At 48.6% G+C, this 12,021-nt stretch overlaps 4 protein-coding genes across 7 annotated transcripts; 3 read left to right on the top strand and 1 right to left on the bottom strand.

Moving 5' to 3' along the window:
• The first annotated feature begins 858 nt into the window (after positions 1 to 858).
• On the top strand, positions 859 to 3,406 carry FOIG_03170 (pyruvate decarboxylase). 3 transcript variants are annotated; one of them, XM_031200885.1, is made up of 3 exons: positions 859 to 1,398; positions 1,463 to 2,696; positions 2,750 to 3,406. In XM_031200885.1, exons 1-3 carry the CDS (start codon positions 1,221 to 1,223, stop codon positions 3,048 to 3,050), a joined length of 1,713 nt encoding a protein of 570 aa, XP_031068409.1. In that variant the 5' UTR covers positions 859 to 1,220; the 3' UTR covers positions 3,051 to 3,406. The 3 variants fall into 3 exon arrangements, with proteins under 3 accessions (XP_031068409.1, XP_031068410.1, XP_031068408.1); XM_031200886.1 differs by having other exon boundaries at positions 859 to 2,696; XM_031200884.1 differs by having other exon boundaries at positions 884 to 1,398; positions 1,463 to 3,406.
• A 247-nt stretch (positions 3,407 to 3,653) lies between these two features.
• Positions 3,654 to 6,089, top strand: FOIG_03169 (uncharacterized protein). Of its 2 annotated transcripts, XM_031200882.1 has the most exons (5): positions 3,654 to 3,840; positions 3,939 to 4,103; positions 4,169 to 4,624; positions 4,687 to 4,827; positions 4,892 to 6,089. In XM_031200882.1, the coding sequence occupies exons 1-5, from the start codon at positions 3,772 to 3,774 to the stop codon at positions 5,033 to 5,035; spliced, it is 975 nt and encodes a 324-aa protein (XP_031068406.1). In that variant the 5' UTR covers positions 3,654 to 3,771; the 3' UTR covers positions 5,036 to 6,089. The 2 variants fall into 2 exon arrangements, with proteins under 2 accessions (XP_031068406.1, XP_031068407.1); XM_031200883.1 differs by having other exon boundaries at positions 3,681 to 3,840; positions 4,687 to 4,895.
• A 1,003-nt stretch (positions 6,090 to 7,092) lies between these two features.
• On the bottom strand, positions 7,093 to 12,014 carry FOIG_03167 (uncharacterized protein). The gene is made up of 2 exons (XM_031200880.1): positions 11,666 to 12,014; positions 7,093 to 11,606 (listed from the first exon to the last, which is right to left on the bottom strand). Exons 1-2 carry the CDS (start codon positions 11,925 to 11,927, stop codon positions 9,961 to 9,963), a joined length of 1,908 nt encoding a protein of 635 aa, XP_031068404.1. The 5' UTR covers positions 11,928 to 12,014; the 3' UTR covers positions 7,093 to 9,960.
• On the top strand, positions 8,302 to 9,928 carry FOIG_03168 (uncharacterized protein). Its single transcript, XM_031200881.1, has one exon. The coding sequence runs from the start codon at positions 8,375 to 8,377 to the stop codon at positions 9,806 to 9,808; it is 1,434 nt and encodes a 477-aa protein (XP_031068405.1). The 5' UTR covers positions 8,302 to 8,374; the 3' UTR covers positions 9,809 to 9,928.
• Positions 12,015 to 12,021: the final 7 nt, after the last annotated feature.

The following is a 12,021-nucleotide window of genomic DNA, read 5'->3' as shown; positions in this document are numbered from 1 at the left end:
ACAGGTCCGGACTAGCCGGGATGGCCGGAGTTGGCTCTGACAAGCAAAGACAAGGCACGCCAAGGATTATCGAGGGTGAATCCATGCAGATTTGATCGTGGCTGGCATCGCATCTTTCCTTACTTTTTCCTCATCGTCCCGTTGTTCCCCTGTCGCCGTCAAAAAGAAGCATCCGATTTCTATCGAGGTATCCACTCATTCTGTGGCATTGAATTGTTTCTAGACGTTCTTAGACCCGTAGTTAGCATCAAGATTCCACCCTTGACAAAGTCTGCCCGATTGGGAGGGCCCGTAAACAGGGCACAATGGCATCATATGATTTTTTGACTGTCGGTCGCTACCTACGCATACTAGGCATACAATGGATCTGCTACAGAAGGGGAGAGAAAAAAAAATAGCTGCGGCTAATGCAGAGTTAGAGCCTAGTTCGCAGTAAAAGAGCCGCCCTCCCGTGTGCGTGGCGTTGACTCTGGTAGCCCGTGGAGGGTCATTACATCACCATCAGAGGACATTTATCGCCGTCACCGTAGCTTTTATTGTACTGTCACTCACTATCGCGGCTTCGGCCGCTTCTAGTCGGGAGCGAGCGAGGGAATATCGTGACATTCTGAAGCCGAGAATAACGGTCAAATTTGCTACTGGGCTTATGCCCGTGCTGTCTCCTTGACAGGTCCGATTCTAGTGACACTTACAGGGCCAGAACAGGACAGGACAGGACTGGGCTCATTTTGACCATGGTCTTATTTTTGGTGCAATCAATCAGATCAGATCAGATCAACCCATTGAGGTTTAGAAGCAAGGAAGAGCAAGGATATCATTGGTGACAAGCTACACTGTAAGGTAGGTAAACTGCTGAGTGTACACCCGATTTGTGAGGGTGCACACCTGCCAACAAGCTTCAATTGTATTGCTCATAGTCATAGCTCTACAGATACGTACGTAGTAGCTAAGCAACCAAGGTGAAGCATCAAACGTATAAACACCTCCTTCCCCCTCCACCGAAAACATCTTCTCTTCCTTCCTCATCATTCCATCGATCAAACAATCAATCACATTCCTCTTTTGGTTGTCTTGGTTACTTCTTAACCTAGACATCTCATATCATCTTCCCCTCATCCTCTAGCATCTCACTCATCCTACAAATAAGCTTCGAGCTTCCTCTATTACCCCTCCATATCAACCTTTATCTCACCTAACAATTTACCGATCAATCCGCAATCATGAGCAACTCCAACCTCCAAAAGCCAATTGACGTGGCTGAATACCTCTTCAAGCGTCTCTACGAAGTCGGTGTTCGATCTGTTCACGGTGTTCCCGGTGACTACAACCTCGTCGCCCTCGACTATCTTCCTCAATGCAACCTCAAGTGGGTCGGCAGTGTTAACGAGCTTAACGCTGGTGAGTTTCATCATGACTTCATCAACAACCTCAAAGCACCATCTCACTAACATAACAATCTTAGCCTACGCTGCTGATGGGTATGCCCGTGTCACCAAGATGGCTGCTCTCATCACCACCTTCGGTGTTGGTGAGCTCTCTGCCGTCAACGGTGTTGCTGGCTCTTACTCCGAGCACATCCCCGTCGTCCACATTGTTGGATGCCCTTCTACCATCTCTCAGCGTGACCAGATGCTTCTTCACCACACTCTCGGAAACGGTGACTTTGATGTCTTTGCCAACATGAGCGCTCAAATCTCTTGCAACGTCGCCAAGCTCAACAAGCCCTCCGAGATTGCCGAGCAGATCGATACTGCTCTCCGCACTTGCTGGCTCCGCTCTCGTCCCGTCTACATCATGGTCCCTACCGATATGGTCCAGGAGAAGGTTGAGGGTGCTCGACTTGACACCCCCATCGACCTGTCTGAGCCTCAGAACGACCCCGGTAACGAGGACTTCGTCGTTGATGAGATCCTCAAGGCTATGTACGCTGCTCAGCGCCCTGTCATCCTTGTCGACTCTTGTGCTATCCGCCACCGTGTTGTCAAGGAGGTTCACCAGCTCATTGACAAGCTCGACCTTCCCGTCTTTGTTACCCCCATGGGTAAGGGTGCTGTGAACGAGGACCACCCCAACTATGGTGGTGTCTTCGCTGGTGACGGCTCTCATCCCGCTCGTGCCCAGTCTATCGTTGAGGGCTCTGATCTCCTTCTCACCATTGGTGCTCTCAAGAGTGATTTCAACACCACCGGTTTCTCTTACCGCACATCACAAATCAACTCTGTTGATTTCCACAGTACTCACTGCAAGGTCCGCTACTCCACATACCCCGGCGTTGCCATGCGTGGTGTCCTCCGCAAGATCATCGACCGAGTCGACCCCAAGTCTATGCCCGCTCCTTCTATCCCTGAGGTCAGGAACGAGGTCGAGATGAACACCGACGACTCTGAGATCATCACACAGGCCTGGCTCTGGCCCCGTGTCGGCGAATACCTCATCCCCAACGACATCGTCGTCACTGAGACTGGTACCGCTAACTTCGGTATCTGGGACACTCGATTCCCCCGCAACGTCACCGCCCTCAGCCAAGTTCTCTGGGGCAGCATCGGCTGGTCCGTTGGTGCTTGCCAGGGTGCCGCCCTCGCTGCTAAGGATGCTGGCAAGGAAGGCCGAACAATTCTCTTTGTTGGTGATGGATCTTTCCAATTGACCGCTCAGGAGCTGAGCACCATGATCCGACATCACCTCAAGCCCACAATGTATGTTTTCAAGACTGATCATCTCCTGTGTCTTTTACTAACTCTTGTTCTAGTTTCGTCATCTGCAACGATGGCTTCACCATTGAGCGATTCATCCACGGTATGGATGCTGTCTACAACGACATCAACAACTGGAAGTACAAGGACCTCGTCAGCGTCTTCGGCGGCGAGAAGACCTGCAAGACCTTCCAGATCAAGACCAAGACTGAGCTCAACGAGCTCCTCACCAACAAGGAGTTCAACGCTGCTGAGTGCTTGCAATTCGTCGAGCTCTACATGCCCAGAGAGGATGCTCCTCGCGCTCTGATCATGACTGCCGAGGCCAGTGCTAGGAACAACGCTAAGAAGCACTAAACGGTTACTCAAGAAAGAGTGAAATTTGATAGACGGGGTTTTGGAAAACGTTCCTGGAGAACATAATAATGATTTAAGTGGTTTATGGTTTATACTATAGAGTGGCGGACGATGGTTTATGTTTTATGTGCCTCAAATTGAAAAGCGATTTTCTTATATCTTTAATATTCTCTTATCTAACTGGTGATGGCTAGCTATATTATTGGTTGTCGACAACTTGGTGACGCATGTTTACAACGTTGTTATTCAAACTCTACTGAAATAATTCGAATGAACATAACTTATGAACGAGTTAACCTTTTAATCTCAAAGTCTGCGGCATCTGAAGATGTGGGCTGTGATATGCTTCATCATGCGGTATCTGAAGTCTCTGGCTTGTTACGATTTTTTGTTCAGTAGCATCTTGAGCCACCTTCATCTATCCTTTTCTAGTCAACTCGATTCAGTATAAGAGATCTTTATTTATGGTAAATAAAACATATCAGCATAGTTCAGAAATATTTATTAGCTTTCTCTCTTCAAATGTTGATCGTCTTTCTCAACTATAAAGGCACCAATCAGCACACGTGATTCGCCTCTACCAAAATTCTCCACGCGCAACGACCTAGCTCAACAGCAACAAGACTCACTCTCCAAGCTTCATTTTGAAAAGGCTACTGCGGCGTCACGAATATCTATTTGCATATATTTTATCAGTTACAGTAGGATATCAGAGGTGATCATGAGTGACGGAGCTGGAAAGCGAAAGCAGGGCCCTGGAGGCAATGGCCCAGCCACCAAGAAGAGCAAGGTAAGCAAATAAGGAGCCATTGTCGGCGATCAGGCTCTTATTTGGCCCTGGAAGACTGTTCATGGCTTATTGAACAGACTGGGCTAACATTTGAAAAGGGAGGCAGTGGTGGTAAATGGCAAACGCCACACCAAAAAGCCAGGAAAACTGAGCAGGCCGAGCTTGGAAGGACTTTAGAGGTCAACGATGCCGGAATCTGGGTGACTTACGCGAGAGGAATGAAGGGCAAGGCGATTACGGAGTTCAAGAACCTTTGTAACGAGGTATGGCACTCGCTCATGATACCCTTTCAGTCTATTGGAGGGCTTGGTAAACTAACTTGTTTCAGTACGGAGAGTCACTGTTCGGAGTGAAGCCCCCGAATGAGGATGGAGACAACGACGAGGATGATGAAGATGCCGGTGACATTGAGGCATCTATCGAGAAGGAGTTGGCCAGCATGGCACAGCCAAAGCCCAAGACGAAGCAGACCTTCACACCCATCGGAACTGGCCTCGACTGTGTCTTCTTCATGAAGACTGTCAAGCCCGTTGAACCTCTCAAGCTTGTCACCAAGGCCTGTCAGGATGCCAAGGACTGCCCGGATCCTATGCAACGCAAGACCAAGTACATCAACCGCTTGACGCCTATCTTTGATACGGACAAGGCGACAGACAAGGGTATTGAACGCGTAGCCCGCACCGTGATGGAGTCTCACTTTGAACTCAAAAGCGAGTCGGGAGAGGATGCTTCCGCAGAGCCCGCTACATCAGAGCAAGATGGTGAGGGGTCTGCAGCCTGCACGGTAGGTAAACAATGTGATTCGCGGAAAGCATCGTTATTTGAAGCTGACGATGACCCCTTCAGTACGCCATCAGGTATAACATCCGGAATCACACCGCCTTCAAGTCGAGCGAGGTGATCAAGAAGATTGCGGACTTGGTCAGCCCTAAGCACAAGGTCAACCTGACGAGTCCCGACAAGGTGGTGTTGGTTGAGATTTTCCAGGTAAGCGGCCCCTCCTCTCGCGTATTGGACCTATCGCGGTGGCACGTAGCTAACTAGCGTTGAGACGTTCTGCGGAGTCTCGGTTGTTGATGGCAAGGAGAGCGAGGAGCTGAAGCGTTACAATCTCAATGAGCTGTACAAGGTGGCCCTGGAGGATAAGCAGCAGAAGGGAAAGCCTGAAGGCGAGGGAGCCGCGGAATCAACGTAAGCTATCTTTTGAGCCACTCGCGTGTGAGAGGTGTGTTTGCCTATTAGTATTGGACATTCCAGACGAATCGAGGCCCTTTTGCCTCATGGCTGCACAGAGGAGACCGTTGGGGTCTGATTCGAGCAGGATCACTTAGGTTTCAACGTGGTGTGGTGTCAGACAACCAACCACCCATCCATCCAGTCAGTGGAAATATGACATAGCTATGTGCAAAGGTGGTATTTCGATGTCCGAAGTTCCGTGCCAGGATAGCCAAGCATTTCATGTATCCAATCTACTTGGGGCTATGGGGTTTTGCAACAAACTCAACAGGGAGGATTAACAATACGACCCCCAAAGTGCAGGGTTTCTCTTCCCCAAGGAATTGGGAAGGCCACACGGCGATGGGGACAGAGAAGGATCGGCATATATCGGTGAATAGAATGGGATTTTCTGCCAGAATATCATGAGAGACAACAGAGTGATTATGCGTTTCAGCGGCTGCTGGTCAACAGTGGAGAAGTCTACGTGCTGCTATTATGGGGGAAGCTACTACGATCTATCGTGTCTAGCTCTCAAGCTACCCCAAGATTAGGGATCGAGATATGGGCTTTGGCGCACAACTCAGGAGATTGACCAGCCGTGGCTTTGTTGTACACGGGATGTGGGACGTGCCGTAAAGCTAAGCCAGGCAAAGAAGTGTGTATGTACCGTATCGCACTCGGTGAAGTGAGAGTTGAAGGGGTGACATTTTTACATTCTTTGACAAGGAGACTGAAGTATAATCAAGGTCATGGTTGAGGTTGGAGTGGGTATGGGTATATCCATATGCGATGGTAAGGTTTGGACGAAACAGGTTGAGGCCCACGTATGCCATGTACCTTAACTTATGTCACGTCACATCGAGAATACCGAGAATTCCATGACCATCAGAGATTCGACTTGAGATTTTCGGCTCCGAAGTTACGGGCCAGTCGTTCTTGGCCTGTCCTTGTGCTCGCGGTACATTCCCGTGTTGTTAATTAAAGCAAACGGGTGTGGCTGAAGATAGTTTTGTTTTGGTGCAGTTTTAGGTGCTTATAAGAAGCAAAAAAAGAAAGGGAAAGGAAAAAAAGGGCTGAGGGGCTGAACAGACAGCGGAACCAGTCAGTGGTGATTTGGAATATGAGGTACGATAATATGATGATGGTAGCGAAGGGGTTATTGTTAGTCTAGGCTGCAGTATAAAAGCAAACGGGTCTAGACAGGGGCTGTTTGCGTTAGCGGAATGTGACCCAGGTCAGCTTCGCTTGTGGTAGCCAATCATAAATTTCCCGACTCGCTTCTCGATGCACGCCAGAGGCTTCGTCATTGAGAGTCTGACATTCCGCTCTGTTTTTCTTTTCTTTCTCTTGTGAAGGCGATGGGCGCATGATAATGTCATCTGATGCATGTTGACTCTCACCAAAGTATACAGAGTCATGGTCACGGTATCCCAAGGGAATGGTAACTAAGATCAACTAGAGAATGCAATGCGGTGCTGTTAAGCTTGGTTGGGCTCGATAGTGGTAATGGCTCGCTTCAAGATTCGCAAATGGGCCAATGACTGTGCGGTTCTCGTTCCGATCCGCGCTTCTCGATGTCGATCTCTGAGGCTAGCTAGCAAACACTATAGAACCACTAACTTCAGCTCATAAGCAGAGCCCTACGGGAGGTTGCAGTTTGCATTCTGCATGTCTTCGATCCTTCTTCTAGTCTTTCGGAGTCTATTCCGTCCTCACTTCTTGGCGTAATATCTGCGCAAGAAAGAGGCTTGAACTAAGGCTGCGGGCGTCTTTCTACTTGGTAACAGGCCCCCCCCCCCCCTTGTTCCTTGCGCTGTACATACTTTTCGTCTTCTGTGGTCTTCTAAAAAGTTTCGCTTGCTTGGCTACCCCAGGAGATGCTGGTCCGTTTCGGCTTCACCGTTCCGGCGGGATCGAGTGTCTATCCGTGAGAGATGTGTGTTGTTGTATGTAGTGTGCATCCTTGCTTGCTTGATGCTATATCACCATATGATACGGTCAAGAATGGCTTCGGGTTCTTACGTGTTATATTCTCTTGTATTTCTTTCTTCCTTTGATCTGTTTGTTGTCTTTATGATTGAGTGACTCCAGCTCATCGCCAAGTGTCTGTTTGTTCTCCGTTCAGCCAGCCATTGAATTGATTACCTAGTTATTACTGATATTAAAGGTTGTTGAAGAATACTACGAGACTAAACAAAAGTGCCTCTGACCCTTCAGTTACTGGCTCGCTACGTCGACCATTTACATTTCCGTTTACGCCCCCATCTTTTCGGTTCCCTATTCCGCCCTCGCTCGTTCGTTCGCAAGCGTGGACCCTACAGAAGAAGGGTCCGTCCCTTGGCTAGCTTCTGTGCATTCCCCATGATTCTCGCTTCTGCTTCTTGATCTCGCTCGTCATGGCCAGTTTCGCTGACCAGGCGGTGACATTCTATCCCTGTATATTCCGCCTTTTTGTGTCTTTATTCATGTAAATACTACTACTACTCCGTCTGTCGTTCGTCCATTCACTGCATACACCCACCCATCATCATCACTTATTCTCGGACCCGAGAGATATGCTGGCGCAACCGTTGTCTGTCAATCCTCCCCATGCACTCTTCCTCCTGGTTTCTGATTAGCTCTCTTTGCCTGCCGGTTTTTTTGTTGTTCTTGCATTTGCATACGCATGGGGCGTTCGAGAAGGCGAATCTAGCTCCTGTATCGCGGAAGCTAATAACAACCTCCACTACTACACTACACCCTTCATCTACCCACTCTATCCTAATCCTCCTCATATATCATTTTCTACTACTTTCTCTAAATTTATCTACTCAGTCTTCCAGATAATTACTTGTCGTCAGCACTTCTTCAATCTGTCATCCTTACTCAGCTATAATAGACGGCGAGTTTAAGAGTCTACTTACTCCCATTATCGAAACTTTCTGTCTCATCTCGTGTTGCAGAGTATCCTGTCAGACATGAGTAGAACATACTGTTCACTCTCCTCTCTATACTAAAGGCTATCGCCTACTTAAAGCCATTCTATGCGACTCCTTTCGCCTCGTCAGCGCTTCAGCCCATACATCAGATCAGATCAGCCATTCTCCTGAATATCACATCCTACATATATATCCTCTTCCCTATGACTCGAATGTCGTACCAATGCACCCTTCGGGACGACGGCAGTCTGCCCCTCCTGAGCCATTGTGTTACGCAAAAAAGCTGCAACCTTGTACATGACAATGTCCCCCGTTCGGCCCGAAACCTGAGCTCTACTGAACCATCTCCAAACGCCCCTATCTCCCCCTCTTCTTCCTCGACCTCTACTCCCAGTCCCATGGCGGCTGCTCCGCCAGAGAGTTCTGTCCTCTCCCTACTCAACGGCATCAGCCCTCGTCTGGCGGTAAAGGAACTCGAGGTGGTTCCTTCGGCTCGACTGCAGCGTCTTTATAATGTCAAGGTTACAGAGGGCCCGAGTCTTTTATTGGCGCTACCCCCACCTGCAGTTATACGGCTGCTACGCTCTGAGAAATCAACCCTTGGTACTGAAGCTGCTGTGCTCAAGTGGCTTTCCGCTGTTGCGAGAGAGAGGAAAATCTGCTCTGGCGCCGGGGCTAAAGAATCCACAAGCAGGACAGTGGGAAACCCTCTAGTGAATGAGACCAATGCTCAATTGATGACTGGATACTTACCTACCCTTGTTCGGCATGAGTCTATTGCCGGTGTACAACCAGTTGAATATAACCTCATCCGACCGCCAAGAGGTACTCCCATATCCACACTATCAAGACCCCTAGACTCCCGTGAGCAATGGACAGTGGACTTCCAGACTGGCCAACTACTCCGTCGGATATCCAGCCAGGTTTCACCAACCAGGAGATTTGGTATTGCCGCTGATGTCCTTTCAGTGCCTCCTTCAGTTGTCCATCACCCACCACAACGTTTTGAAGGAAGCTTGGCTGATTCAAACGGTGCTGATTCCTGGAGAGTAGCATTTCATAGCCTGTTGGAATCGGTCCTTAGAGATGGAGAGGACTTGACCATTATGTTCAATTACAATAACATTCGACACCACTTCGAGCGTTTCCAACATCTGCTTGATGCAGTAACGAAACCGCGACTAGTTGTCTTAGATGCCGGCGAAGACTCTAATACATTAATACACCGCCCATACGAAAGCGAGAAGAAATCTCATATGCCCCTTAAAGAGGTGCAGTCGCAACCGAAATTAGGAAAAGGGGTTTCGAGGAAGCCAGACAATGGTGGAAAGGTGCGACAAGACTACACGATAGTCTTTCAGGATGATACCAACATAAAGGAGGAATATATGATAACAGACGAGCCAAGCCAAAACCCCATCGAAGTAACGGGTTTACGACAATGGAGCAACTGCGTATTCGGCGATCCCCTCCTGGCCACCATCTTCAGCAAACGACCCCGACCCACAGATGATTTCTGGCGAGGCTTCGACAAGCCACTACCAGGTGAAACAACGACAAGCATCATCGAAGATCGAGACAATGCACACATTCGCATGCTGCTCTACGAGTGCTATCACGCAGTGGTCACTCTGGTGGGAGAGTATTACAGGCCGCAGACCGACAGCAGCAGGCGAGAACTTGCAGCTCGAAAACATCTCGGCAATGTGCTGGCTCGGCTTGAAGAACTTGATGATCGGGACCAGCAGCGGCGTAGACGTATGAGTGGCGAGATATCACCTGCGAAGAGACCGCGCTCTGGACAGGAGAGCGACGAAGATAGCGAACCTTGATGATATACGACCATATTTACAGGCCAATGGCTGTTGGCTAGCGGTACGAGTAATACACGAATAGACACATATTATGATTACTCCACCGCAACATGGTTGAATGTGAAAAGTATATCTCGTGAAATAAAATGAGCAAAGTGTCCACTGACAAACTATGCTCGTTCTTTGCCCTTCCCTTTTGCTGAATCATTGCCAGTCTCTTCATCTTCCTTCTCATTCTCATCTTCTTCATCTCGTGGTAGCTGAAAGCCCATCATACCTAACAAGTTACCAGTCGGTCCAGCCATGCCAGCCTGGCTCTTGAAACTTTCGAGTAAGTTCTTTGCCAGGTTGTAATCAATATCGACTTCCTCCTCACTGTTCTCTTCTTCTTCCTTGATGTCTGCTAGGCTACTCTCCCCCCCTTTTTGAGTTGCATCTTTCAGACGGGGTTGCTTCTCAACAGGGTCAAGCTTGAGCGCGCCATGTTCGTTGAGCTCTGCTTCGAACTCCGTGGTGAGCTTCTGGATCTCTTCGTCCTCTTCATCAATTACGGGGGGGTTGGACTGAGCTGCGGCCTTCTTTGCCGTGTTTGTGCTTGAGTCTGTGGATGGTAGACCCATCATTTCTCTCATCATCTTAGCAAACTCCTCCTCGTCAAAGCTAACCTCCTTGTCCTCGGACTCGCTGTCTTCGTCAAATTCTTCGTCGTCGTCATCATCATCATCATCATCATAATCCATTTCGTCAAGTTCTGCGCCGTCCATTCCAGCACTATCATCATTCAGAAATGCTTCAAAGCGAGACACAATCTTGCGAAGATCAGATTGTGTATTCGCATCTCCAAACCCTGGCTTGGAGTTGGAGGAAGCGTTCTCTCTTTTGCCATCCAGTTCCTTCTCGAAATCTTGATAGTTGATGTCCATCCATGCTTCGCTATCATCAACATCGTGATCCTTCCATGACTTGATGTCTTCATCTGAGGGGAGAGCCTCGTTGCCATCCTCTGCAAGATCCTCAAGTTCGATCGCGAGCTCACGGACAACTCTGCTTTTGCTCTTTTCAGCCTTCACAGCCAGCATTTCGAATCCACAAGTGAGCTTCATCCCAATATCCAGTCTCGCCATGATTTTGTCTGTCTCGCCTGAAGGTGCTTCTTTCTGGGCTTTCCGAAGGACTTCGCTCCAGCTCGGCGGGGCATCGAACCGTTGGGATCGCAACTGAGCGAAAAGTACCTTGCTAAACCTGACAGATATTGTGGTGAGGTCCTCTGGAGGGAATGTGAATGGTTGGGTTGGTGAGATGACACGTTTCAAGGCGATCGGGTCTCGGAGATAGAATTCTTCGACTGCTGGTGCAACCGATTTAGGGAGGGAGTGGAGGATATATGCTAACTTCCTCGGTATCGTAATGAGGGAATGGTGTAGAGATTCACTGATCTGCCCAGGGTACTTTTCAAGTCTGTAGAAGGCTTCGGCTTCGACGAAACCTGAGTGAACAAGTGCATCGCGTTTCGTTTTGATCGCTTGAACTGCATCCGGTAGTTCAAGATTGCGAGCTCTGAGACCTTCTTCATCTTTGACGGGGATAAGAAGAAGGTTTCCTTTGTTAATCCAAGCTCGGTTGTTGTCAATCTCGGGGTTCAACCATCTGGGCAGCACATTGGCTGCTTCGACCAGGAGGAACTCGCCGTCTGTGTCAAATACCCGGATCCAGAGGTTGGGGTGGGATTTTGATAGTTCTCTTAGTATATATACTATGAGCCATTCATCTTCTACGGCATCGCTATAATCAGTGATACCATGGAGATACACCAGTCCTGTCACAGATGTCAGTAGGTATCTTGAAAGTGGTGAACGTTGCAAGTATGACACTGACCGTTTTCGTTTTTTAGAGTCAGATTAAACTCATCTTTTTGCCATATGTAGTCTTTGGTAAGTGTGGTAGCAAGCTCTATGGCCGACCTTCGGATATTCTCGATTTGTGCAAGCTGTTTGCGAATATCGACTTGAGGGTCTATGAAAAAAAGAAGATATTCGACACAATTATCTGGCAGTTGATTCTTGAAGTCTGTCTCTTCTGCATCGCCTGTTTGTTGAGGGAATTCCTCCTCTTCTATAATTGGCGACCTGAATGACATGACTTTCGTACGATGCCATTAATAAATTGCATATCCTGATGAGTTGTCGAGGGAGGCTTAGGTTGGGGTTCTGAGTTTATTTATTTATATACGA

The sequence above is a fragment of the Fusarium odoratissimum genome (genome assembly GCF_000260195.1).
Source record: "Fusarium odoratissimum NRRL 54006 unplaced genomic scaffold supercont1.4, whole genome shotgun sequence".
In the NCBI taxonomy this organism is placed as follows: Eukaryota; Fungi; Ascomycota; class Sordariomycetes; order Hypocreales; family Nectriaceae; genus Fusarium; species Fusarium odoratissimum.
The sequence above is the reverse complement of the archived record's forward strand: the minus strand, read 5'-3'. Positions and strand labels throughout refer to the sequence as shown.